General features: G+C 42.8%; 1 protein-coding gene across 1 annotated transcript in view; it reads left to right on the top strand.

Moving 5' to 3' along the window:
- EDNRA (endothelin receptor type A) overlaps positions 1-26,587 on the top strand; it is an 86,615-nt gene that overhangs the window by 33,235 nt on the left and 26,793 nt on the right. The window contains exon 3 of the mRNA XM_062199523.1: positions 26,250-26,377. Within this exon, the coding sequence (XP_062055507.1) occupies positions 26,250-26,377 (128 nt within the window). The remainder of the gene's footprint in view (positions 1-26,249; positions 26,378-26,587) is intronic.

The raw sequence follows: 26,587 nt of genomic DNA, 5'->3' as shown, positions 1-26,587 counted from the left end.
AACTATAATTACCAGGGGATTAGAGAACAGGGAATGAAGAACTATGGTTAATGGGTTTAGAGTTGGGTTTTTTTTTTTTTTATTTATTTGAGAGGCAGACTTACAGAGAGACACAGAGACAGAGAGGTCTTCCATCTGCTGGTTCACTCCCCCAAATGGCCACATTGGCTGGAGCTGAGCCAATCCAAATCCAGCTTTTTCCGGGTCTCCCACATGGGTGCAGGGGCCCAAGCACTTGGGCCATCTTCCAGGCCATAAGCAGAGAGCTGGATTGGAAGAGGAGCAGCTGGGACATGAACCAGCACCAATATGAGAAGCTGGTACTGCAAGTGGAGATTTAACCTACTAAGCCACAGTGCCAGCACCTAGAGTTGGCTTTGCAAGATGAAAAGCATTCCAGAGATTGGTTATATGACAACGTGAATATACTTAGTACCACTAACAATACATGTAAAAGGGGGCCGGTGCTGTGGCACAGTGGGTTAATGCCCTGGCCTGAAGTGCCTGCATCCCATTTGGGTGCTGGTTCTAGTCCCAGCTGCTCCCCTTCTGATCTGGCTCTCTGGTATGGCCTAGGAAAGCAATAGAAGATGGCCTGAGTCTTTGGGCCCCTGCACCCACGTTGGAGACCCGGAAGAAGCTCCTGACTCTTGGCTTCGGATTGGTGCACCTCTGGCCATTGCAGCCAACTGGGGAGTGAACCAACGGATGGAAGACCTCTCTCTCTCTCTCTCTCTCTCTCTCTCTGCCTCTCCTCTCTCTGTGTAACTCTTTCAAATAAATAAATAAATCTTTTTTAAAAAAACAATACATGTTTAAAAAAAAGAAAAAAACAATACATGTAAAAGGAATTAAGATGGTAAATTTGTTTTGACTATTTTACCACAATAAAAATGAAAATTAAAAGAGTTACAGGCACAGGCTTCTGACAAAGCTAGGTAATCCACCTCTTGGATTTCCTGTATCCCATATTGGAGTGCCTGGTTCAAGACCCAGTACTCTGTGCTTCCAACGTAGTTTCCTGTGAATGCACCTGGGAGACAATGGAAAGTGGCCCAAGTTCTGGGGCTCCTGCCACCCATGTGGGAGATCCACATGGCATTCTCCTGGCTCCTGGATTCAGCCTGACCTAACTCCAGCTGTGTGGGCATTTGGTGGTTGAACCAGCAGATGAAAGATATTTATTCTCTCTCTCTTTCTCGCCCCCCCCCTCTCTCCCTCCCTCTCTCTCTCTCTTTCTCTCTTCCTTTCCCCAATTTCCCCCCTCCCCATCACTCTGCCTTTCAAATAAATAAATGAAATTCTAAATTTTTAAAAAATTACAGGTTTAAATATAAACCTAAAAGTGTAAAAGTTTAGAGGCAAAATCTTTGGGAACTAGGACTAGGAAAAAAATTCTTGGGTATCAAAAGCATGACCGAGAAAAGAAAAACTTGATAAATCAGAACTCATTAAAATTAAAAACTTTTACTGGGGTCAGGCATTTGCCTAGCAATTAAGACACAGGTTAAGGTGCCTGTGTCCCACATGGAAGTGCTTGAATTGATGAGTCTAGCTCCTAACTCCAGCTTCCTGCTAATAGAGGTCCTGTGAAGAAGCAGATGGCGACTTAAAGTAGTTGGGTCCCTGCCATCCACACAGAAGACCTGGATTGGGCTGCTGGCTCCTAGCCTTGAACCCAGCACAGCCCTAGCCATCACAGGCATTTGGGGAATGAGTCAGTACATGGAAGTTGTCCCCCTCTGTGTCTCAAATTAATTCACTCATGGAGCCAGCGTTGTGACATGGCTGGTTAAGCTGCCACCTACAGCACCAGCATCCCCTTTGGGTGCTGGTTTCAGTACAGGCTGCTCCACTTCCCATCCAGCTCCCAGCTAATGTGCCCCTGCACCCAGATGGGAGACCCGGAAAAACTCCTGGTTCCTGGCTTTAGCCTGGCCCAGCCCCAGCCCTTGCCGCCATTTGGGGAGTGGACAAGCATATGGAATTTCTCTCTGTCTCTCTCTAACTCTGCCTTTCAAATAACTAAAATAAATCTTTAAAAAAAATCATTCATTTATTTTTTAAGAAAGCTTTTACTTAATGAATACAAATTTCATAGGTACTGCGTTAGGAGAATAGTGGTTCTTCCCCCCCATACCTGCCCTCCAACCTCCACTCCCGTCTCACCTCCTACTCCCTCTCCCATTCCATTCTCCATTAAGATTCGTTTTTAATTAACTTTACATACAGAAGACCAACTCTATACTAAGTAAATATTTCCACAGTTTGTACCCACAGTGACACACAAAGTATAAAGTACTGTTTGAAAACAAATTTTACAGTTAATTCTCATAGTACAACACATTAAGGACAAAGGTCCTACATGGGGAGTAAGTACACAGTGACTCCTATTGTTGATTTAACAAATAACACTCTTATTTATGATGTCAGTGATCACTTAAGGCTCTTGTTATGAGCTACCAAGGCTATGGAAGCCTTTTGAGTCCACAAAATCAGGCAGTATTTAGACAGGGCCATAAACAAAGTGAAAGCTCTCTCCTCCCTTCACAGAGAGGTACCTCCTTCTTTGATGGCCCCTTCTTTCCACTGGGGTCTCACTCACAGAGATCCTTCATGTGGATCATTTTTTTGTCACAGTGTCTTGGCTTTCCATGCCTGAAATGCTCTCACGGGCTTTTCAGCCAGATCCAAATGCCTTAAGGGCTGATTCTAAGGTCAGAGTGCTGTTTAGGGCATTTGTCATTCTAAGAGTCTGCTGTGCAGACTGCTTCCCATATTGGAACATTCTCTCCTTTTTAATTCTATCTATTGTTATTACCAGACACTTGGTCTTATTTATGTGATCTCGTTTACACTTAATCCTATCTATATGATCAATTAAACACTTAATATGATCACTTTAACATGTAAGATGGCATTAGTACCACACAGCTTAATGGGATTTGGAGCCCTATGGCAAATTTTTAGTTTGACCCTCAATGGCCTTGTTAAAAGGATGAAAAGATAAGATACAAACTAATAGAAATTGTTTGCATAGCACATGTCAAACAAAGCATTAGTATCTAAAATATACACAGAACTCTCAAAAATCAGTAGTAAGAAACAATCAAGTAGAAAATGAGCAAAAGATATATACTGAAATTCTAGTGAAGAAGCATTACAGATGACAAACAGAAACACAAAAAGATGTTCATATCATTAGGAATTTGCAAGTCAAAACCTCAGTGTAATATCACCTCACACCTGTAAGAATGACTAATATTTGGGGCCGGTGCTGTGGCATAGGGGGTAAAGCTGCCTCCTTTAGTGCCAGCATCCCGTATGAGCACCAATTCATGTCCCGGCTGCTCCACTTCCTATCTGGCTCTCTGCTGTGGCCCCTGCACCTGCATGGGAAACCCTGAAGAAGTTCCTGGCTTCTGGCTTCATATCGGTGCAGCTCCGGCCATTGTGGTCATCTGGGGAGTGAACCAGCAGATGGAAGACCCCTCTCTCTCTCTCTTTTCCTTCTCTCTCTCTCTCTCCCTCCCTCCCTTTCAAACAAATGAATAAATCTTTTTTAAAAAATCCAAAATAAATTGTACCACAAAATAAAAAAGAATGACTAATATTTTTCATTAAAAAAATTTTTTTTCACTCTTAAATTTTTTTTATTTGAAAGGCAGACCTAGTGAGAGAGAGAGAGTTTTTTAATCCACTGCATTATTCCCCAGATGGGCACAAAGGCCAGAGCTAAGCTAGGCAGAAGCCAAGAGCCAGGAACTTCATCCAGCTCTCCCATGTGAGTGGCAGGGGCTCAAACACTCAGACCATCTGCTGCTCTTTTCCCAGGAGCATTACAAGGGGCTGGATCAAGAGTGGAACAGGTGGAACTGGAACTGGCCCTCATATGGGATGCCGGCATCACTGGCAGAAATTCAACCTGGTACACCACAGAAACAGCCCTAAGAATGACTAAAATTTAGTGAATAATGTCACCCAATGCTGGCAAGGATGGGGAGAAACTGCATCATTCATACATTGCTGATAGCAATGGAAAGGTGGAGTGACTTTATGAAAGAGTTTGCCAATTTCTTACTTATGTTTAGTGTTAACATGGAATTACCTGGCTGGCGCCGTGGCTCAACAGGCTAATCCTCTGCCTAGCAGCGCCAGCACACCAGGTTCTAGTCCCGGTCGGGGCACCAGATTCTGTCCCGGTTGCCCCTCTTCCAGGCCAGCTCTCTGCTATGGCCCGGGAGTGCAGTGGAGGATGGCCCAAGTTCTTGGGCCCTGCACCCCATGGGAGACCAGGAGAAGCACCTGGCTCCTGGCTTCGGATCAGCGCAGTGCGCCGGCCGCGGTGGCCATTGGAGGATGAACCAACGGCAAAGGAAGACCTTTCTCTGTCTCTCTCTCTCTCACTGTCCACTCTGCCTGTCAAAAAAACAAAAAACAAAAAAAACAAACAAACAAAAAACAAACAAACATGGAATTACTCTAAGTCCTTGTAACCACCTCCTTGGACATTTATCCCAGAGAAATGAGTTATATTCATGCAAAAGCCCATACATAGAAGCATTCACAGTAGCTTTATTTGTAGTAGCCAAACCATGGAATGACTCAGATGTTCTTCAGTGAGTGAGTAGTTAATCAATGGTATGTCCAAGCCATGAAATTCTACTCAGCAATAATAAGGAGCAAGCTACTGATATACACAACTTGGATGACTCTAAAAAGAATCATGCTAAGTGAACAAAAAACCTATCTGAAAAGGTTACGTGCTCTATGATTCCACTTATTTGACATTCTTGAAATGGCAGAGTTATAGAGATGGATAATAGATTAATGGTTGCTAAGGATTAGACATGGCAAGGGGGAAGGGAGAAACATGGTTTTAAGAGAACAGCATAAGGGATCCTTGTAGGGGCTGGTGCTGTGGCATAGTAGGTTAAGCCTCCACCTGCAGTACTAGCATCCCATATGGGCACTAGTTCGTGTCCTGGATGTTCCTCTTTTGATCCAGCTCTGTTAATGGCCTGGAAAAGCAATGGAAGATGGCCCACGTGCTTGGGCCCCTGCACTGACGTGGGAGAGCTGGAAGAAGCTCCTGGCTCCTGGCTTTGGATCAGTCTAGCTGCTGCCATTGCAGCCATTTGGGGAGTGAACCAAAGGATGGAAGACCTCTCTCTCTGTCTTTCCCTCTATCTATCTGTAACTCTGCCTCTCAAATAAATAAATCTTAAAAGAGAGGGGTGGGGAAAGAGAGAGAGAGAGAGAGAGAGAGATCCATGTGGTAATGCACCTATTCTATATCTAGATTGATAATATCTACACATGATAAAATTGCATATTACACACAAGTAGGAATGTGTAAAACTGGGGAAATGTTCTGTTAGTGGACGATACCAATGTCAAAACAATCTCATCGGGTTCTAACTTGCATTTGCACAATGACTAAGGACGTTGAGCAATGTCCACGTCCATAGCTGTTTGCATTTCCGTGAATGTCTGTGGAAATCCTTTGCAGGAGAGAGTGTGTGGACTAGTGCATCAGTGCTGGGATGTGTGCAGCCCTGATCAGAGTGCCTGACTCCAGCTTCCTGCTCACTCAGGCTCTGGGAGGCTGCTGTATGGAGTTCTAAGTTGAGTTCCTAAGCTCCCAGCTTTGGCTCTCACTTTTTTGTTCTCTCTCACTCTCTTTCTGATTTACAAATAAATAACTACAATTAAACTTAAATCCTTTACCCATTTTTAACTGGATTATTTTATATTAACTATCAGTTTTTTGTGTATCCTGGCTGGAAATTCTTCATCAGATATATGATTTCCATGTATTTTTCCCGTTAGTGGCTTTTCATTTTCTTAATGTCTTTTCTCTCTTTTTTTTGTTTTGTTTTGTTTTTTGTTTTTTGTTTTTAGTGACAGGCAGAGTTAGACAGTGAGAGAGAGAGACAGAGAGAAAGGTCTTCCTTCCGTTGGTTCACTCCCCAAATGGCCGCCACAGCTGGCGCGCTGCACCGATCCGAAGCCAGGAGCCAGGTGCTTCCTCCTGGTCTCCCATGCTGTGCAGGGCCCAAGCTCTTGGGCCATCCTCCACTGCACTCCCGGGCCACAGCAGAGAGCTGGACTGAAAGAGGAACAACCGGGACAGAATCTGGCACCCTGACCTGGACTAGAACCTGGGGTGCCAACACCACAGGCGGAAGATTAGCCTAGTGAGCCACAGCGCCGGCCTTCTTAATGTCTTTTAAAGAGAAAATTTTTTTAAATTGTGACTAATTCCAATTCATCAAATTTTTCTTTTATGGCTCACATTTCTGTTGTCATAGCTATGAAATCTTTGCCTAACTGAAGATCACAAAGAATTTCTCCTTTATTTTCTTCTGAGTTTTAGCTCTTATATTCAGGCCCATGACTTTTTTGGACTGAATTTTTGTGTATAATGTGAGGCACGTGTCTAAGGTACTTTTTTTGCATATGGACATACAATTCTTCTAACAGTAGCTGTCGAAGAGATTAGCCCTTATCATTGAACTGCCTGGGTACCTTCAGCAAAACTCAACTGACAATAAATATAAGGATTTATTTCTGAACATTCTTTTCTGTTCCTATAACCTATGTCCTATTGTTATGCCAATATCATTCTGTCTTGATTACTGTAACTTTACAGTAAGTTTCAAATCGGTAGTGTCAAGTCCTCCTGCTTTGTTCTTTTTTTTTTTCAAAATTATTTTATATATTCCAGACTTCTTTCATTTTTACATGAATTTTAAGATGAACTTGTCAATTTCCTTTGATTTAAATGAGAACTGCACTGATACTTTAGATGAATTTAGAGAAAATTGCCATCTTAGTAATATTGATTCTTCTATTATTAGGCTTATTCCAAAGTATTTTATTCCTTTAATACTATTTTGATTTTTCTTTTTTGTTTCCTTTAACTTTTTTTTTTTTGTAAGGCTGAAAGAGAGACAAACAGAAAGAGAGAGATCTCTCATCCACTACTATACTCCTCAAATGTCTGCAACAGCTGGGGTTAGGCCAGGTCAAAGCTGGAAGCAATGAGCTCCATTTAAGTCTCCCATGTGGGTGTCAAAGACTGACAACTTGATGCACTCCCAGAGTGTGCATCCTTAGGAAGCTGGGACCAAGAGCAAGGCTAGGCACCCCCACATGGGCTATGTGCATCCCAAGTGACATTTTAATCTCTAAAGCAAATGTCCACTCCTTGATACTATTTTGTTTTGTTTTTTTAAAACAGCTAATTTACCTTTGCATTAGCAGTAAAATACATATTTCTATTTCAGAATGACATTTAGAAATTATTCTAATATCATAGCAGCAAAAAGTGTAATTCTGCAATTACAAAACACCTAAGCTAGACTCCATAATTAAATTAGTCTCATGTTCACATGTGTGATTCTGAAATAACTACTATTATGCAGCTGTCTTATAAGCTTTCTCCCTTTCGTTTAAGCACACATGGACACTTCAGTTGTGGAAGGCTTTACAAGTTACAATACAGGAACTATGTTTTTTAAGATTTTATCTAATTATTTGAGAGGTATAGTTACATAGAGAGGGAGGGACAGAAAGAAAGGTCTTCCATCCGCTGGCTCACTCCCCAAATGGCTGCAACACCAGGAGCTGACCCGATCTGAAGCCAGGAGCCTAAAGCTTCTTCCAGATCTTCCACATGGAGGCAGAGGCCCAAACACTTGGGTCATCTGCCGCTGCTTTCCCAGACCATAAACAGAGAGCTGCATCAGAAGAGGAGCAGCCAGGACTTGAGCTGATGCCCACATGGGATGTTGGCCCCACAGGCAGAAGCCTAGCCTACTACGCCACTTTTTTTAAAACTTTTTAAAAATGAGTTCTTTTTTTTTTTTTAAGATTTATTTATTATTTGAAAGTCGGAGTTACATACAGAGAGAGAAGGAGAGGCAGAGAGAGAGGTCTTCCATCTACTGGTTTACTCCACAGTTGGCCTCAATGGCCAGAGCTGCACCAATCCGAAGGCAAGAGCCAGGAGCTTCTTCCAGGTCTGCCACATGGGTGCAGGGGCCCAAGGACTTGGACTATCTTGTACTGCTTTCCCAGGCCACAGCAGAGAGCTGGGTAGGAAAAGGAGCAGCCAGGTCTTGAACTGGCGCCCATATGGGATGCCGACACTGCAGGCAGCGGCTTTACCCGCTATGCCACAGCGCCAGCCCCTAAAAATGAGTTCTTTTCAGCCCTTAAGGCATTCAGATCTGGCTCATGAGAGTTTCGCAGGCATGGGAAGCCAAGACACTGTGGCCAAAAAAAAAAAAAAAAAACCTAAATGAAAGATCTCTGTGAGTGAGATCCCAGCAGAAAGAACAGGCCATCAAAGAAGGAGGTACCTTTCTCTAAAGGGAGGAAAGAACTTCACTTTGATTATGGCCTTGTCTAAATAAGGTCAGAGTTTGTGAACTCAAGAGGTTTCCATAGCCTTGGCAGCTCATGACAAGAGCCTCGGGTGATTACTGACGTCATAAATAAAAGTGTCAATTGTTAAATCAACAATGGGAGTCACTGTGCACCTGCTCCCCATGTAGGATCTCTGTTCTTAATGTGTTGTACTGTGTGAATTAACGGTAAAACTACTACTCAAACAGTACTTTATACTTTGTGTGTCTTTGTGGGTGCAGTCTGTTGAAATCTTTACTTAGTATATACTAAGTTGATCTTCTGTATATAAAGATAATTGAAAATGAATCTTGATGAAGAATGGGATGGGAGAGAGAGTGGGAGATAGGATGGTTGCGAGTGGGAGGGAGGTTATGGGGGGAAAAGCTGCTATAATTCAAAAGTTGTACTTTGGAAATTTTATATTTATTAAAAAAAGTTGGAAAAAATGAGTTCTTTAAGAGGCAACCAACCCTATAAACTGAAATACTCTACCAGTCTATGAGTCAGGCAGAAAAAAGTGAATTAACTGGGGTAAATAGGACTCCTATCTAACAGAACATTACTTACTCTGAAGAAAAGTGGGAGTCACTTCAAGGTTGGTCCCCTGTGTTCTTTAGGTCTAATTTCATCACAAAGAGTTTAAGAAGGGGGACATTTTAGCACCAGATGTAAAATGTGACATTGTGTTAGCCTGACCTAGTAGTGAACTAGTGACTAATAATTGTCACCAGGCAAATTAAGCCTACAAGAAAGGAGGTCAGTAATGAAAGTACCATATATTACTATCTAAACTCACTCAAATTATTTATTTTTGACATAACATATATGTTTCACTAAAGGAAGCATCTCCAACAAGGCCAAACTGGTACCTCTTCCTCTAAGGTTTAGGTTTCCCCAGAATTCTTGATACCTGGAATAGCTCATACCAAGGGTCATTGCTCCTACAACAAAACCTTGAGCTGCCACATACATGTGGATCAAGTGCAGGGACATTTTGCTATTTCCCCCACTCTTCAGTTTGTTTAATCCACATGCAACAGTCACTGCAAAACCTGCCATTCCATTGGGAACGAATGGTGCCTCTTTAGCCTTTCGGGTAAGTTTGGACCCCTAATCTCCATCATCTGAGGAAAGAGAAACATACTTGTTGACCCAGTGATTACTTGAAGCATCTTCCAGCAGCAACAAATCCCCCACTTGCTTTGACAGGCTTCTCTTGATACTATTTGGAACGGACTTGGTTTTTAATTTTGCTATTTGCTTTTTCGTTTTTGGTATATTGAAATGCAGTTGACTTCTGCATGTTTATCTTGCACCCTGTGATCTTCCAGATCTTTCCCTTGTTTTTGCATCATCAGTTTACAGTTTATTACTGATTGTGTGAAAAATACAATACTTCTCAGTACAGTGCGGTGCCACTGTTGGGATTCATTCCACAGCACCAGCAGTTTCACCAGCTTGTGAAAGAGGCAGTAATCTCAGATTGTTACCTTGAGTTTGCCGACCCCAGGGAAAGACATCATGGATACCCCAGGGGTCCCCCAGGATACACTGAGAGCACTACTGATCTGCATGGTCTCCAAATTCCTGCCCAAGTCTAAGACACATTAATTTTTAAAAACCTAAGTTAAATATCGTTTGTCACATTTGTCTTTACCCCATTTGCTTAAATGATTGTGGCAATGAATATTCCTTAGACTTCTGCTTGTGGAATAATGTTCCAGGTTCTTTGAGAGATGAAAATAGAACATTGGTCCAGATTGCACGGACACAGTATGAGAAATCTGTCCAGATTCACAAGTATCTAGGAGAGGAATCCTGGCTCCATTGTAGGCCACTTATATTGGACCCCAGATCTGTATGATTTTTGTTATAGGTAGTACTGAACTTAAACAAAACACATGTAGTTTAGATACCATATAAATAAATGTTAAGGGTAGGCAGGAAACTAGGTAATAATGTTATCTCATTTCCAATTGACCATAAATAAGACATAAAACTATCAAACTAATTTTCAAAACTTCTTAAAAAGTTTTAATTTGGGGACAAGCATTACGGTGTAGTGGGTAAAGCTGTAGATTGAGACACCAGCATCCCACATGGCACTGGTTCATGTCCCAGCTGCTCCACTTCCCATCCAGTTCCCAGCTGATGCCCCTGAGAACAGCAGCAGATGGCTTACGTGCTTGGGTCCCTGCTATCCACATGGGAAACTTGGATGAAGTTCTTGGCTTTGGCCTGGTCCAGCTCTGGCCAATGTGGCCCTTCGGGTATTAAATCAGCAAATGAAAGATTTCTCTCTCTGTCTTTACCTCTCTCCCTATAACTCTTTCAAATAAATAAATATTTTTAAAAACAAGATTTAATTTTGTCATTTACAATAGACCCTTAATTAGAAGCTTAACAAAGTAACCCCCTTTATATTTTTCCTTGCATTTTATATACGGTCAGAATAGCATTTAAAATACAGTTCTGGTAACTTGTACTTTAACTTTGAGAATAATGAAGTAGTTCCTATATTCAAGGTAAATAGTCTCAAGACTGACATGCTTTATATTTTGGATAGAAGAAAAAGGCAAAAGTGACTAAAGCATGAAAAAATAAAAGAGAAATTGAAAAAGCAAAATTAATCATATAGAATAGAAGAAACAATAGAGATTAGAGACCACTGAAGATAATAATAGTTTTTTTTATTATAATAGTTTCAGAGGAACCAGTTACAGATTAGAGTTCTGATATGAAAATAATCATACAATGTAAGAGCTGGCAGAAAATTTAGAGACAGACTAGTTTGAGCTCAACATTTTTCACTTGGCAGAAGAGGGAAGCAAGGTTCAATTTTTAAAATATAATTAGTTTAATTGTGTGTGTGTGTGTGTGAGAGAGAGAAAGAGAGAGAGAACGCACTACCATCCACTAGTTCGCTCCCCCAATACCCACAATGACTGGGGCTGGGCCAGGCTGAAGATGGAAGCCAGAGACTCAGTTCAGGTCTCCCACATGAGTGGCAGGGACCCAGCTATTTGAACCATCACTGCTGGCTTCCCAGGTATGCATGAGCAGAGAGCTGGAACCAGCAGTGGAGCCAGGGCTTCAGCTTAGGCACTCAGTAGCAGATGCAGGTAACCCAGCCTAACACCAAGCTCATATCTCTCAAAGGCCTTCAGTGAGGCCGGAGTTGGAAACCAGGATTTCTGATGGCCCTGTCAGTACATGCCATCCTACCCTCTCTGCACTCAGTAGGACTTCTGTGGGTTTCCTACTCCCTGCACCATACATGTCTTTTCTCCAGAACGCAGCCAGGCCTCTAAACATTAATGGATGAATTTTTCAGAAATATATCCTTCTTATGTGCAGTATCATTAATGTGACTGGTGATTCAGACAACTTGAGTTTGTCTGTTTTACCTTAAGCTCTTAGTGATTGGGAAGTTTTCTAAGGAATTTCCGTTGTTAAATATTCAGATCTCCCCCACCTTGTTTATCATCACATGTCAGCTAAGGCATCAGTTGTGTCCTTTTTTTACCCCTAAACACACATATGGTATCACTTTCCCTATGCTGCATACGGTATCCTTATGGACTCACTGTTCCCATCTACACCCAGGATAATTGTGACCACATGACACACTTCACTATACAGAACTAAGTGCAAAGGAATTTACACGTTGAATTGTTAACTAAGCTGCGTGCTTTCAAAATGCCATTGGTTTACCCTTTTCCTATCCATCACCACCATCATCACTGATAAGTTTTGCGGGTTGCTGCCCAAGTGTGTGTGTGCGGAATCTCCTCTCGTTTGTTTGCTTTCATTGGATTCTGTTTTGGTTTTGCCAGCTTGTTTCTTTTGAATAAGCACTAGCATGCGTTACCACAGACATTGATTTTTAAAGTAAACTATGAAACTTTTCCATGAAGTTTTGGGCCTCCTTGTAAGCCCAGGTCAGAACACCCATTTCTATGATTAACTAAGCTTTCACTTTTCACTTTTTTTATGACAAAATGTAGGACTCCACTCCCAGTGTTTCAGTGAAATCTTTTCTCCATTCTAAGAAAACCAGGGTTCTTTTCTTTCTAACGTAAGTCTTCCCTCTGGTGAATTAAACAGTGAAATGTTCACACATACATTGGACACTAACATGTGCCATTTCAATTGTGAGGAGGTCTCATATCTCTGCTTTGGAGTTTTATTCTCTAGTCAATTACTCTTTGGTTTTATGCTTATAAAAACAAGTAGCAGATTCAAGCCTCTTGCTTGTGAATTGGTCTTCTTCCAGCAGCTTTGTTTTCCAAAGGTATTTCTTTTGATTCCCATCCTTTGAATGCCTGAGTCTCTCATGGATGAAAGCCTGTATCTTGAGAGAACAGTCTTTCCTCTAAGGAAAAAAAATCTTCATGGCTCTGGAACTCTGTCTTTGAAGTTTTTTTTTCTTCTCTTTTCTTTCCTCCACCTGGTTGTTATTAACATCTATGCATTTCAGATGCTAAAAAGAGCTCAGCAAAAAATTGGATCGCTGAATATTCAATAGGGGAAGATGTGAGTACCAAGTAGTAGCAACAATTCCATGTTTTCCCATCTCAGTGCAGAGGAACAAGAAACAGCTCCTCATTCCACTCTGTGGGAACTCATGTTTGTGATTTGCTATGGGCAGGGCCCTGGTCCAGGTGAAGCACTTTGCACATATTCGTTCGTTCATATCAACCACAGAGCTTAGGTCCTCTTTTCCTCTGTAGTTTTCATCAAGAAGCAGTTAATATGTCTAAGCCATGTCAGGGGACAGTGAGCCTCTTCCCTTGACTGTGAGCCCACGCTGCCTTCTGTTAAGTTCCATGGAATTTTGCTTAGAACTTCTTTAGGAACCCTGATTTGTGGCCATCCTCCTGGAAGCGAGCTCCTTGAAAATGAAGTCTTTTGTACTCATGCATGCTGTCACCACCCTGCACCTGGTGACCAGAAGAATCCTCCTCTACCATCTCCCTGGAAAGATGCTGCAAAAGTGGACGTTGCTAACTGCAGGCTCTCCGTGGTCCCGGCTCACATCTCCAAATACTTCTGCTAAGCCCTGACCACAGAGTGCCTCTTTGCTGTGCACAGTAACCCTCTGACAGAGCGCATACCTGTCTTCCTTCTCTAGAGGAGGGTACTTAGCACGGAGGTCAACTACCACACTAAGGCCACAGAGTCAGGAAAACAGCAGAGCTCTGGTGCCGCCCAACCCAGGGAGCCCAGCTTCAGGCCCATGCTCTTAACTATTAGGCGAGGCCACGTGTCTTCATGACACTGCGGGCTACTCCATCCACGGGTCATTGAAGGCTCTGGGGACCAGAGTGGGGGTTATCTCTCTGCTCTGTACTTGTCAGATACTCGAAATTCTTGGGCTCTGAAGAGCTGTTAAAGGGTAAAGGGCAAGGATCAAGTAGAAGCGGCTAGTTTGATTCTGTGTATGGGAGCTCTGTCTCAATCCTGAAGCAGTAAAGCACAATGGGATAGTGTCGTCCATCCTCAGTCATGCAAAGTGATCTCTCTAACGTGAGCCTTGTCATTTCCACAGAGCACATTTTCATCAAACGCCTGTTCTGCCCCCCCACCCCCCCATAACCATCTCAGTCTTCGCTGTTGGGAGACGTTTGTGTTTAGTACTGCTTGGGCTGTGGGCCAACTTCCACATCCTATCCCTTCCCCCAAGAAGAAAGAAAACATCAGAACCCTCCTTTTGAAGGATGCAACTGGTCAGTCACGTCCAGTTCCAAGTGAATCTACATTCATGTTGAGACCAAGGGAAATGGTTATTCGTGTGGAGGTTTTTCTGCTATTACAGACTGTACTCATAAGCCCCTCGTTCCTGTCTAGGATGGGAGGAGTGAGATGAAGGGATGGAGGGGACGCTATTACTCTCACTGGATGAGGCAGAAGGAAATTAGCACAAAGGAAAAACGTGCCACTAGTTTTATTTATGCCATTTTTAAATGGCATGACAATCGCAAAAATAATGTCCAAGGAATAGAATTAAGTAGCAGGGTATCTTACCATCTAGAATGGATAAAGAAATGTAAGCCCATTTAAATTATTCATATTTTCATGAAGTCGTGCGTAAATGGTACACTCTAGTTTATGATTTCAAGTCATAGCATTTCAAAGTTACATTAGTATGGTGCATAAATGTCACTTTCCAGAATCCTTCCATAAGCATTATCCTGTTTGAGCCTGCCAGATAGTCATCATCTACCAGGGTAGTAGCTGTGTGAGCTGCCCCATTTAACATGCATGTTAAATGCTACCATGTTAACTTGCTACCATGGGCTGGTAGCACACTCAGGGTCATGCAGCAACAGGTAGATCTTGCGCTTGAGCCTGAATCTTACAAGTTTACCCCTCCTCTTGAATGTAGGGGAAGATCAGCCTTACTCTGTTGCATTGAGCTGGTGAGGCCCAAGATGTACGAGTGCCTGGGGGTACTGATGTCTTCAGGGACTACTGGGGTGAAAGGCTGGTGAGATGCAGGCTACATGGCCCCAAACTCTGAAGATTTCTTTATTTCTTATCACTGTACTGTATACTTTTTTCTGCTCCTCCTCCTGTCATTTTGGCTCACCGTGGCACCTCTACCATAGTGTGTGACTGGTGGGCCAGTAACATCCGCCCCACCTAGGAGCTTTTCAGCCTCCTCCCAAACACCCTGCGCCAACATCCTACATCAGAAACTCTGGCGTGGGGCCCAGCGATCTGTGCTTCAGGGAGCCCTCCTGGTGCATTCTAGTAATGCGGAGTCTTGGGAACTGTCCTGCCCTGGAGCAATGATTGAGCCATTTCTGCTGTGCAGATGGAGTCAGCCTGGGGCTTTAGAACCAACTGAAGCTCATGTCCCAACTTCAAAGATTCTGATTTCATTGGTCTCTGCTGGTTTTTTTTTTTTTTTTTTTTTTTTTTTTTTTTAATCTCGGCTCTCATGGCATTTTGGGCTGGATGATTATTCCTTGAGGGTCTGTCCTGTGCAATGTAAGATGTTGGAGTCGTCCCTGGCCTCTACCCCCAGATGCCAATACCACATCCTCTTGAGGTATAACAACAAAAACTATCTCAGACATTGCAAAGTGTAACCCTGGGGGCAAAATTACCTCTTCTTGATAAGCAATGGTCTAAGCTTATGGCCCAGGCTCCTTAAATAATTTTTTAAAATTTATTTGAAAGGTAAAGTTAGATTTTTTCATTCCTTGTTCATTCCCCAGTGACCACAATGGCCGGGCTGGGTCAAGCCAAAGCTGGGGACCTGAAACTCCATCTGAGTTTCCTACATGGGTAGCACGGGTCCAGGTAGTTGGGCCATCTTCTTCTGCTTTCCCAGATGCATTAGCATAGAGCTGGATTGAACGTGGAACAACCAGGACTCAAATTAGCACCCATACGAGATGTCAGTGTCACAAGCGGCAGCTTAACCTGCTGTGCCACCATGCCAGCCCCAATTAAAATATATGTATATATATTTATTTAAAAGAGTGACAGAGATCTTCCATGCACTGATTCACTCCCCAAATTGCTGCTGCAATAGCTAGGGAACTCTGTCCAAGTCTCCATGTGGGTAGCAAGTACCCACGTACTCGGGCCGTCATCTGATGCCTTCCTAGCCACATTAGCTGGCTGGATCAGACGTGGAGCAGCCAGGACTCAAATTGGCATTCCTATAATCTGCGCCACAATGCCAGCCCCCCTAAACAATTCCAACAAGACTGGAAACCAGGGGCTGGCATTTGGTGCAGAGGGTTAGCCACCACTTGAGATGCTGGACTCAGAGTGCCTGTCTGAGTCCCAGCTGCTCTGCTTCTGATCCGGCTTCCTGCTAATGCACCTGGGAAGACAGGGGAAGGTGGCCCAAGTGGTTGGGCCCCTGCTACCCATGTGGGAGGCTCAGATAGAGTTCTTGGTTCGTAGCTTCAGCTTGACACAGCCCTGTCTGTTGTGGCCATTTGGGGAGTGAACCAGCAGTTGCAATATCTCTCTGTCTCTCTCTCACACACACATACCCTCCCTTCCTGTGTTTCCTCCCTCTCTGTTACTTTGCTAGCAAATAAATAAATCTTAAAAAAAAAAAAACCTGAAAACTATTACTTTGGAGATGCCTATTAATCAACAGGTTTGGGTGTATGATGGGTTAAGGAATAAAAGCTCAGCTTTATAGCATTGGGTTTAAAGTAAGAAGAAATCAACCCAAGGTGAAGACTCAGGCAGGTAGCCTCTGATTAAAGTACACAAGATTTGGAGCATAAATGCGCAGCAATTATTTAGCTCTATACATTTGTATCTGCTTCCTAGGTGTCAGTTATGTTCGAGAACACCGACATAGACAGGTACATTGCACATGCCTAAAAGGCTCCAACCAAGTGAGATATTGTTTGTGCTTAATATAGTGGTCAAGGTAGATCCTGCTTCGGGATCTAGCCATTCTAGAAATAGAGAGCTTATCAGTGTATCACATAGAACAAGTCTCCAAATCTGGATTTGAAGGTTTTTAAAATGCAGCCTCTCAGTTTTATGATGTTGATCTTGACACAATTCAAGTCAGTATCGTGAATACAGAATTTCTACATTAATTTACGCCATTTTAGAAGTGCTTTAGTTTTCAGGTGGTCATCAGGGACTTGACTCATACAGGAGGACTTCAAAAGTTTATGGAGGGGATGGGGTTGGTGCTGTGGTGTAGCGAGTAAAGCTGCCACCTGTGATGTTGGCATCCCATATGGGCTGCAGTTTGAATCCTGGCTGCTCCACATCCAATCCAGCTCCCTGATAATGGCTTGGGGAAAGCAGCAGAAGATGGCCCAAGTGCTCGGGCTCCTGCCACCCATGTGGGAGACCCGGAGGAAGCTCCTGGCTCTTGGCTCTGGCCTGGCCCAGCCCTGGTCCTTGTGGCTGTTTGGGGGAGTGAAGCAGCAGACAGATGGAAAATCTCTTTCTCTGTCTCTTCCTCTCTCTGTGTAATTCTACCTTTCAAATACACAAATCTTTTTTAAAAGTTTATGAAAATGGAATTAAAATATAAATTTATTCTTGCTGCAAAAGGGCTTGAAATCCATGCTTATAAGGTGTCTTCAAAAAGTTCATGAAGAGGTTAATACGCACACTACAAGGAATTCAAACAACTCAATATTAAAAATAATCCAATAAAAAATGGACAATAGATCTAGGCAGACATTTCTCAAAGGAAGACATACAGATGACCAACAGGCACATGAAAAACTGCTCAACATCACTATTCATCAGTGAGATTTCACAGTTAGAATAGCTATTGTCAAAAAAGACAACTGATAACAATGTCAGAGAGAATATGGAGGAGAGGAACCTTGTACAATGTTGGTGGCAGTGTAAAATAGTACAGTTACTGTGGAAAACAACATGGCGGTTCCTCAAAAACCTACAAACACAACTACCCATACGACCCAGCTATTCCCTTCCTGAGTATACATCCAAGGGAAATTGAGGTCCTTCTGTGGAAGAAACATCTGCTCTCCTATGTTTACTGCAGCACCATTCAGATAGCCAGGAAATGAAAACAACGTATGTTTCCACCCATTGAAGAATGGATAAGGAAAACGTGATACATACACACTGGCATACTACTCATGCATGAAAAAGATGAAGTCCTGTCACTTGCATGGACGGAAATGTTAAGTGAATAAGCCAAGTGCAGAAAGATGCTTGCACTTACATTTGGAGCCTAAAACGTCCATCTCACAGAAGTTAAAAATACAATGGTGGTGACCAGAGGCTGGGGAGCAAGTGCAGAAGGAGGCTTGGGTAAAGGGTAATTGACAGGTACTAGATTAGAGCCATTTAAGAATAAGGAACTCTGGGTTTCTGTTGCTTGGTAGGATGACTATAAACAGTTTTTTTAAATATTTATTTATTTGAAAGAGTGACAGAGAGATCTTCTGTTCACTGGCTCAGTGCCCAGATAGCCACAATAGCCAGCACTAGGCCAGACTGAAGCCAAGAGTCTGGAACTCTATCCAGGTCTCCCAGGGGCCCAAGTGTTTGGGTTATTTTCTGCCGCCTTCCCAAGTGTGTTAGCAGGAAACTGGACTGGAAGCGGAGCATCCAGAACTCAAACTAGCACTCCCATATGCTAAGCCAGCGGTGCAGGCAGTAGCTTAACCTGTTGCACCAGAACTTCTGCCCCTATTGATAATGTACTATATATTTCTATTTTTTAAAGATTTATTTATTTATTTATTTATTTGAAAGGTAGAGTTACAGAGAGGCAGAGGCAGAGGCAGACACAGAGAGAAAGAAGTCTTCCATCCGCTGGTTCACTCTCCAAATGGCCACAACAGCTGGAGCTGGGCCAATCCAAAGCCAGGAGTCAGGAGCTTCTTCCAGATCTTCTATGCAGGCGCAGGGGCCCAAGGACTTGGGCCATATTCTACTGCTTTCCCAGGCCATAGCAGAGAGCTGGATCAGAAATGGAACATCCAGGACTCAAACCAGTGCCCATATGAGATGCTGGCACTGCAGGCAGTGCCTTTACCCACAATGGCACAGCACCAGCCCCATATTTCTGTATTAAAAAAAAAACCTAGGAGGTATATTTTGGGTGCTTACACTATAAAGAAATGTTAAATGCTTGGAAGGACAAATATATTTATCTTGATCGTATATTATACAATGTATATATGTAATGTAACATCACAAAGCACCCCATAAATATATATTTTCTATATATCAAAATGTTTAAATTTTAATTTCTTAAAGTTTGTAAAAAATGCATATCATGAAAAACACTATGCATGAATTTCATTTTTTTGCACCAAAATAAACATTTTTATTTTCATTTTTCACAAACCTTTACAAGTACTCTCATATTTCAATTGTAGAAAAATTCCCCCCACTAGAACAAAGGCACGCGCCCCTCAGTACAGTCCACGCTCAGCAGATTGCCCGTCACGGTCTCGAGACGCCCTCAGGGATGTTCCCCTGTGGTCTGCTTGGGAAGCGGAGGGCATGATGTGCATTGGAGCAGTGGATGTGCCTCCTCTCTGAGCGCCTGCTCTGCCACAGTTCTGATGCTGGGTGCTCTCATCATCGCAGCCCAGTGCAAGATGTCTCTGCACAAAGTTTGTGACCCTTATGCTTCAACCCAGGTTCCTACTTCCTCCAGCAACTAGATGGCCTGTCTACTGTTTCTTTCAACATAAAGAGTGGGAATGCTGTTTTGGGGTACAGATAAACAAGTTTTAAATAGAAAATAAATTACTACCTAAATGTGTTTTCAGGAAAAACTTGGTACTGCTTAATTTCAAAATATGAAACTATTCGTCCTGAAATAATGAGTTGGAGTCTGGTTTCATTCAACACCTACCATGTTGAGGCTGGCACTGTGATGCAGTGAATTAAGCCACTGCCTATAAGGCCAGCATCCCACAGGGACACCGATTTGAGTCTCGGCTGTTCAATTTATTTTCCAGCTCCATGCTAATGTGTTAAGGAAGCAGAGGAGAATGAGCTAAGTGCCTGGGTCCCTGTACTCACATAGGAGACTGGGATGTAGCTCCTGGCTCCTGGCTTAAGCCTGGCCCAACCCTGGCTGTTGTGGCCATTTGGGGAATGAACCAGTGGATGGGAGATCCATCTCTCTCTCTCTCTCTCTCTCTCTCTCTCTCTGCACCTCTGCCTTTCTGTAACTCTTTCAAATAAATAAATAAATCTTAAAAATAAAATTTAAAAACACATACTAAGTAATAGGTACTGTGTAATTTCCTGGGAAGTGATACGTATGAAGGTTATGTAACATAGACTCTTTTACAGCAAAAATAAGCTATGACTGTTCAAAAATACCAGAATAACCTCTTGAACCAATTTGACTTTTTGGTCTGTCAGACTAATTGGAATTGATAGTAGCTTGTTAACATGAATGAAACCAACTAGTTCTTTTCCATGGTCTAGATATTATCTAAACAGTGACTTAACTCCTGTCCTAGTCTAAATTTCTTCACCAACTTCCTTTTAAAAACCAAAGCTTTTTAATTAGGCAATAGTGCTTCCCAGAAAATTACCCTAGGAAAAAGGAGATCATAGCAGGCAGTTACAAAATAGTATTTTCTTATTTTCTAAGTTGTTTTTTGAAAAAGCATATGGTTTATGTACATAGGGCATTCTGGAAGAAAACTCTCCTAGTTAACAGTGGTGCCTCTGGACAGGACATTCTGAGGCCTTGATTAGTTATAATAGCTTTCAGACAACTTAGTTTTTCCCATTTTAAGCATCATATTTTCAATTTTAAGTATTAGTAAGGAACAGGAGGAGTTTATTCCCAGCAATCTTCAGACGCTCCAAAATGCCTCTTCTGAAAAAGAGGAAAACAGATGAGTTAGGTTATTTGCCCCCAGTGAGTTCCCCTTTGGTTATATGTGTTTTATTGCTAAATCAGAGTGATCTACAAGGATACCTTGTTGTTGCCTTTTTTTAAAGAAAACTTTTATTTAATATAAATTATTGAAAGTACAACTTTTGGGCCGGCGCCGCGGCTCACTAGGCTAATCCTCCACCTTGCAGCGCCGGCACACCGGGTTCTAGTCCCGGTCGGGGCACCGATCCTGTCCCGGTTGCCCCTCTTCCAGGCCAGCTCTCTGCTGTGGCCAGGGAGTGCAGTGGAGGATGGCCCAAGTCCTTGGGCCGTGCACCCCATGGGAGACCAGGATAAGCACCTGGCTCCTGCCATCGGATCAGCGCGGTGCGCCAGCCGCAGCGCGCCTACCACAGTGGCCATTGGAGGGTGAACCAACGGCAAAAGGAAGACCTTTCTCTCTGTCTCTCTCTCACTGTCCACTCTGCCTGTCAAAAAAAAAAAAAAAAAAAAGTACAACTTTTGGATTATAGTGGTTTTCTTCCCATAACTACTCTCCCACCCACAAACCATCCCATCTCCCACTCCCATTCCATTCTTCATCACAATTCATTTTTAATTATCTTTATATACAGAAGATCAATTTAGTATATCTTAGTAAAGATTTCAACAGTTTGCACCCACACAGATACACAAAGTAGAAAGTACTGTCTGAATACTAGTTTTACCATTAATTCGTATAGTACAACACATTAAGGACAGAGATCCTATGTGGGGAGCAGGTGCACAGTGACTCCTGTTGTTGATTAACAATTGACACTCTTATTTATGATGTCAGTAATCACCCGAGGCTTTTGTGATGAGCTGCCAAGGCTATGGAAGCCTCTTTTTTGTTTTGTTTTGTTGGTTTTTTTGTTTTGTTTTGTTTTGTTTTTTTGACAGGCAGAGTGGATAGTGAGAGAAAGAGAGACAGAGAGAAAGGTCTTCCTTTTTGCCGTTGGTTCACCCTCCAATGGCCGCTGCGACCGGCGCATCATGCTGATCCGAAGCCAGGAGCCAGGTGCTTCTCTTGGTCTCCCATGGGGTGCAGGGCCCAAGGACTTGGGCCATCCTCCACTGCCTTCCCGAGCCATAGCAGAGAGCTGGCCTGGAAGAGGGGCAACTGGGATAGAATCCGGCGCCCCAACCTGGACTAGAACCCGGTGTGCCAGCGCCACAAGGCGGAGGATTAGCCTGTTGAGCCACAGCACCGGCCTGGAAGCCTCTTGAGTTCACAAATTCTGACCTTATTTAGACAAGGCCATAATCAAAATGAAAGTTCTCTCCTCCCTTCAGAGAAAGGTACCTCCTTCTTTGATGGCCTGTTCTTACCACTGGGATCTCACTCACAGAGATCTTTCATTTAGGTCATTTTTGCCACAGTATCTTGGCTTTCCATGCCTGAGAAACTCTCATGGGTTGTTGCCCCTTTATTTTTTCAACTTGTTTACCTTTTCTTTAAAGGCAGACAGAGCTTTTCCATCTACTGGTTCACAATAGGCAGGGTTGGGGCAGCCCGAAGCCAGGAACCCAGAACTGAATCCTGGTCTCCCATGTGGATGGCAGGGGCCTGAATACTTGAGCCTCCCAGGACCAGCATAAGCAGGAAACTGGATTGGGAGCAGTATAGCCTGGACTCAAATGAGGCACTTCGACATGGGGTAGTTCATACCTGCATCTGGGTAGTTAGTGAAGATCTCTTTGGGGAAGCCACATCTAACCAAAGAAGCAGAGGGGGAAAGGTGCTTCCAGGCACGGGCCTAATTTCCTCCTGACAGCACTGGCACAGTTACTATCCAGATAGCCTTTCAGAAGGACCTGGATATGGGTTAGGGAGTTTGCACTGTGAGTACATGCAAAAATGCCCTCCAATAAGGTATTTCCTCACCTTTCTTCTATAATTCTATGAAGAACCAATGATCATTCCTGGGGACAAGAAAAATACCACCACCACCACCACACTTGTTTGTGTCAAAGAAAATGCCATGATTTCTTTCTTCTCGCTCCTTCCTACCCTGGCTCCAGTTAAAAGTCTAAGGAAGTGTGAAACAGGGCAAAGTTTCATTGAGATTGGAAGAATCTGAAGCATCGCATGTTTGGTCATGGTTTCCCTGCATCCTTCTCTCAGAAGTTGTCACTTAGACCATCGCAGATTTCAGAGCCTCCCTCACTAGACAAGAAGCATCCTTTTCTCTCGTTGTTGGCTGTGTGAATTGGAAAATCCACCCATATGAGTCAGAATCTTGTTCTTTTAAAATATCTATTTATTTATTTGAAAGCCAACGTTACAGAGAGAGAGAGAAACAGAGATCTTCAATCCGCTGGTTCACTCCCCAAGTGACAACAGCTAGGGCTGGACCAAGGCCAGGCCAGGAGTTGATGGGTTTCCCATGTTGGTGTCAGGGGCCCAAGCACTTGAGCCATCTTCTGCTGCTTTCCCAGGTGCATTAGCAAGGAGCTGGATGAGAAGTGGAGCAGCCAGGACATGAACCAGCACCCATAAGCAATGCCAGCATCTCAGGCAGTGGCATCACCAGCTATGCTACAACACTGGCCCCTAGAATTCTCTTAGGCTCCAGAAATGAGTCAACAGAAACAGTTCAACTATTCCAAAGCATATTCAATAGCAATTCCTACGCATTTTAATTACATCTCTGTGGTCTTTATGGAACATTGCAATTCTGGCTCAAAATACAAAACTCATACCCTATAAAAAATCATTTTCAAGTTTTCTTATTTTTATAGGCATGATTCAACCCCAGAATAGTGTTTTACGTCTTTACTTGTGCCAGGCATCAGTAACCAGCAGGCAGCAATGGTATAATTGTTTGTGAACTTGATGAAAACTGTGAGAGTTTAGGATAGTCTTTCTATAAACAGCCTTTTGATTTCCTTGGACAAAAGTTTATGGGGAAATTCTGAGAAGACACCAAACAAGGCTGGTTATAGTGAGGTGAAGAAGAGACCAGAAGCAAGAATGGATTGGAGACAAAGGTCCTTTTAGAAAACCACTTGGAAGGATTTGAAAACTAAACAGGGTAAAGTTCTGAAATTAAGTCATTCAGGATCTTAGCCTTAACTATAGAATTATTATTATTATTATTATTTTTGGACAGGCAGAGTGGACAGTGAGAGAGAGAGACAGAGAGAAAGGTCTTCCCTCCGTTGGTTGACCCTCCAATGGCCGCCGCGGCTGGCGCACCGTGCTGATCTGAAGCCAGAAGCCAGGTGCTTCTCCTGGTCTCCCATGTGGGTGCAGGGCCCAAGCATTTGGGCCATCCTCCACTGCACTCCCAGGCCAGAGGAGAGAGCTGGCCTGGAAGAGGGGCAACCGGGACTAGAAGCGGGTGTGCCGTTGCCGCAGGTGGAGGATTAGCCTATTGAGCCACGGAGCCGGCCTTTAGCCTTAACTATAGAATTATAAAGAGCCTATGTTACTAATTCTCAAAATTTACAAGATTCTGATTTTGTATCTATGGAGTGCTGGTTTCCCAATGTCTTTCTATGGGCTCATGCTGATCCTGAAATTAAACCTTACATGATCTTTTGGAAATGATGGAAGAAAAATACAAAACTCAACATACAGTTACTGTGCCAACGGGTACTTTGCAAGAGATGAAAGAAAGGTGTTCTTGTCCAGTTAGTAGGATACCATTTCCTGTTGAATGAATCCAGTCTAAATTCTGAGTCACTAAGCAAGAATTAGAAAGGGAATCAATACCATATGGTATGCCATATCCAGCAGGGCCTTCCTTCCACCTTTAGGTAACTGAGCTGTTACTTGATTTCATGCTTTTAGTGTAATATCCAGTTAGATAAATAAATAGCACCCACTCCCAGGGACTGATTCATAGCCACTGTGTGCCCACTGCTTACCACGGCCACTAGAGGGCAGCACCCTGGCCTTGGGGCAAAGATTTTAAATTGTCAGCGTGAAGAACAAACTTCCCAAATAGATCACAGTAACCATAGTTTTTGGTATGAGAAGGAGAGATTTGAGCTTAATAGAGAAAAGCCACTTGGTTCACATCCAGTGAAACAGAGTCAACCCCCCAAGCACAGAGCAAAAGGTGACGTTGAGAGTGGCGTTAGGTGTTAACCAGCGGCAAAATCTGCACATCCTACACTGTTTCATGTTTCCAGCATCCCCCTTCGGCTTCATTCGTAGTTTTGGCTGCTTGTCTTGAGACAATGCAGTCCTCCAGTGCCACTAGGTAGGATCGCTTGCATTACTCACAGGTTAGTAAGGATTGATGAGAGACCACTGCCTGCTTCTCCATTAAGCTATCGCCCATACCTGACACTTGTGTTACTCTTTGAAAAGTAGGCAATAGGACTACTTCAAATGAGACTGCGTGTTTATCTCTTGTTTTATATACTCAATATAATTTACATTTAGCATATGATTTTTGGCATATATATTGACTCTATTAATTGCTTAAATTATAATTATTATAATGCATAAGTATTTATGTAACAATTTGTAATAAATTTATATTTATAATAAATGGCAATTTGTAATTTATAATTTATATATTTATAATAAATGACAACATATTCATCACTCTTTCCAGACCAAAAATCACTTAACTATTTCACCAGATATTTCATATTTCATTAAAAAATGAAATAAATTATTCATATATGGAGTCTAAACAAAGTTGATCTCATAGCATGATGGTTACTAGAGGCTAGGGAGAGAAGAGGAGAGGGGAATGTGAGAAAAGTTTGAATAACAGGTTCTAAATTATAGTTAGATAAGAGAAAGAAGTTCTGGTGTTCTATTGTACAGTAGGGTGACTATAGTAGTGATACTATCTAATACTTCTCTAGACAACAAAAAACTAAAAGTAGCGACTTTGTAAAGATTTATTTATTTGCAAGGCACAGAGAGACAGAGACAGACAGGCAGACAGACACCTTCCATCTGCTGGTTCACTCCCCGAATGGCTGCAATGGACAGAGTTGGGCCAGACTGGAGCCAGGAGCTTCTTCTGGGTCTCCCACATGAGTGCAGGTGCTCAGGTACTTGGGCTGCCCTCTGCTGCTTTCCCAGGTGCATTAGCAAGGAGCTAGATTGGGACCTGAATTTTACCCACTATATCAAAACAGCAGCCCCCAAAAGAAAACATTTTGAATATTTTTACCACAAAGAAATAGTGTTTGAGGAGATAGATATTTTATCCTGGTTGTATATTACACAGTGTATACAGTATAAAACATCACATGGTACTCCAAATATATGTACTATCTTTGTGTGTCAATTAAAAACAAAAACTTTTAGTAAAATAAACAACCAAAAAAGGGGAGAAATGGTAATAGTACTCTACCATTATGCTACTTTGCTAACTTGAAAGGACATGGAATAACATACGTTAAAAGTTGGAACATGGAACTGTAAGTGCCCATGCATTCCGTAACTTTGCCATCTCTTACCACTATGTCTTCCTTTTTTCAGCTGCTGGCTGGACGCTGGCCTTTTGACCACAATGACTTTGGCGTATTTCTCTGCAAGCTGTTCCCATTTTTGCAAAAGTCCTCAGTGGGGATCACCGTGCTCAATCTCTGCGCTCTTAGTGTGGACAGGTAACATGGTTCTTTTCCTTTGCTCTTTTGTTGGGGTTAGAAAAGCATTGTCCCCAGACATTAGAGGAGTCAAGTGTCTTGGTGCCGTTAATTAGTTTCCAGTGACTGAAAACGTCAACAATCTTGCCTCTGCTGTTTAGAGCTGCTTAATGCATTTGCTGGTTGTTAGCTTGTCTTTGGCTCAGGCAAGATGAACCTGAGCAATTTTGC

Source organism: Lepus europaeus, chromosome 8 (assembly GCF_033115175.1).
Source record: "Lepus europaeus isolate LE1 chromosome 8, mLepTim1.pri, whole genome shotgun sequence".
Lineage (NCBI taxonomy): Eukaryota > Metazoa > Chordata > Mammalia > Lagomorpha > Leporidae > Lepus > Lepus europaeus.
This window is presented reverse-complemented; position numbering and strand designations above follow the sequence as displayed.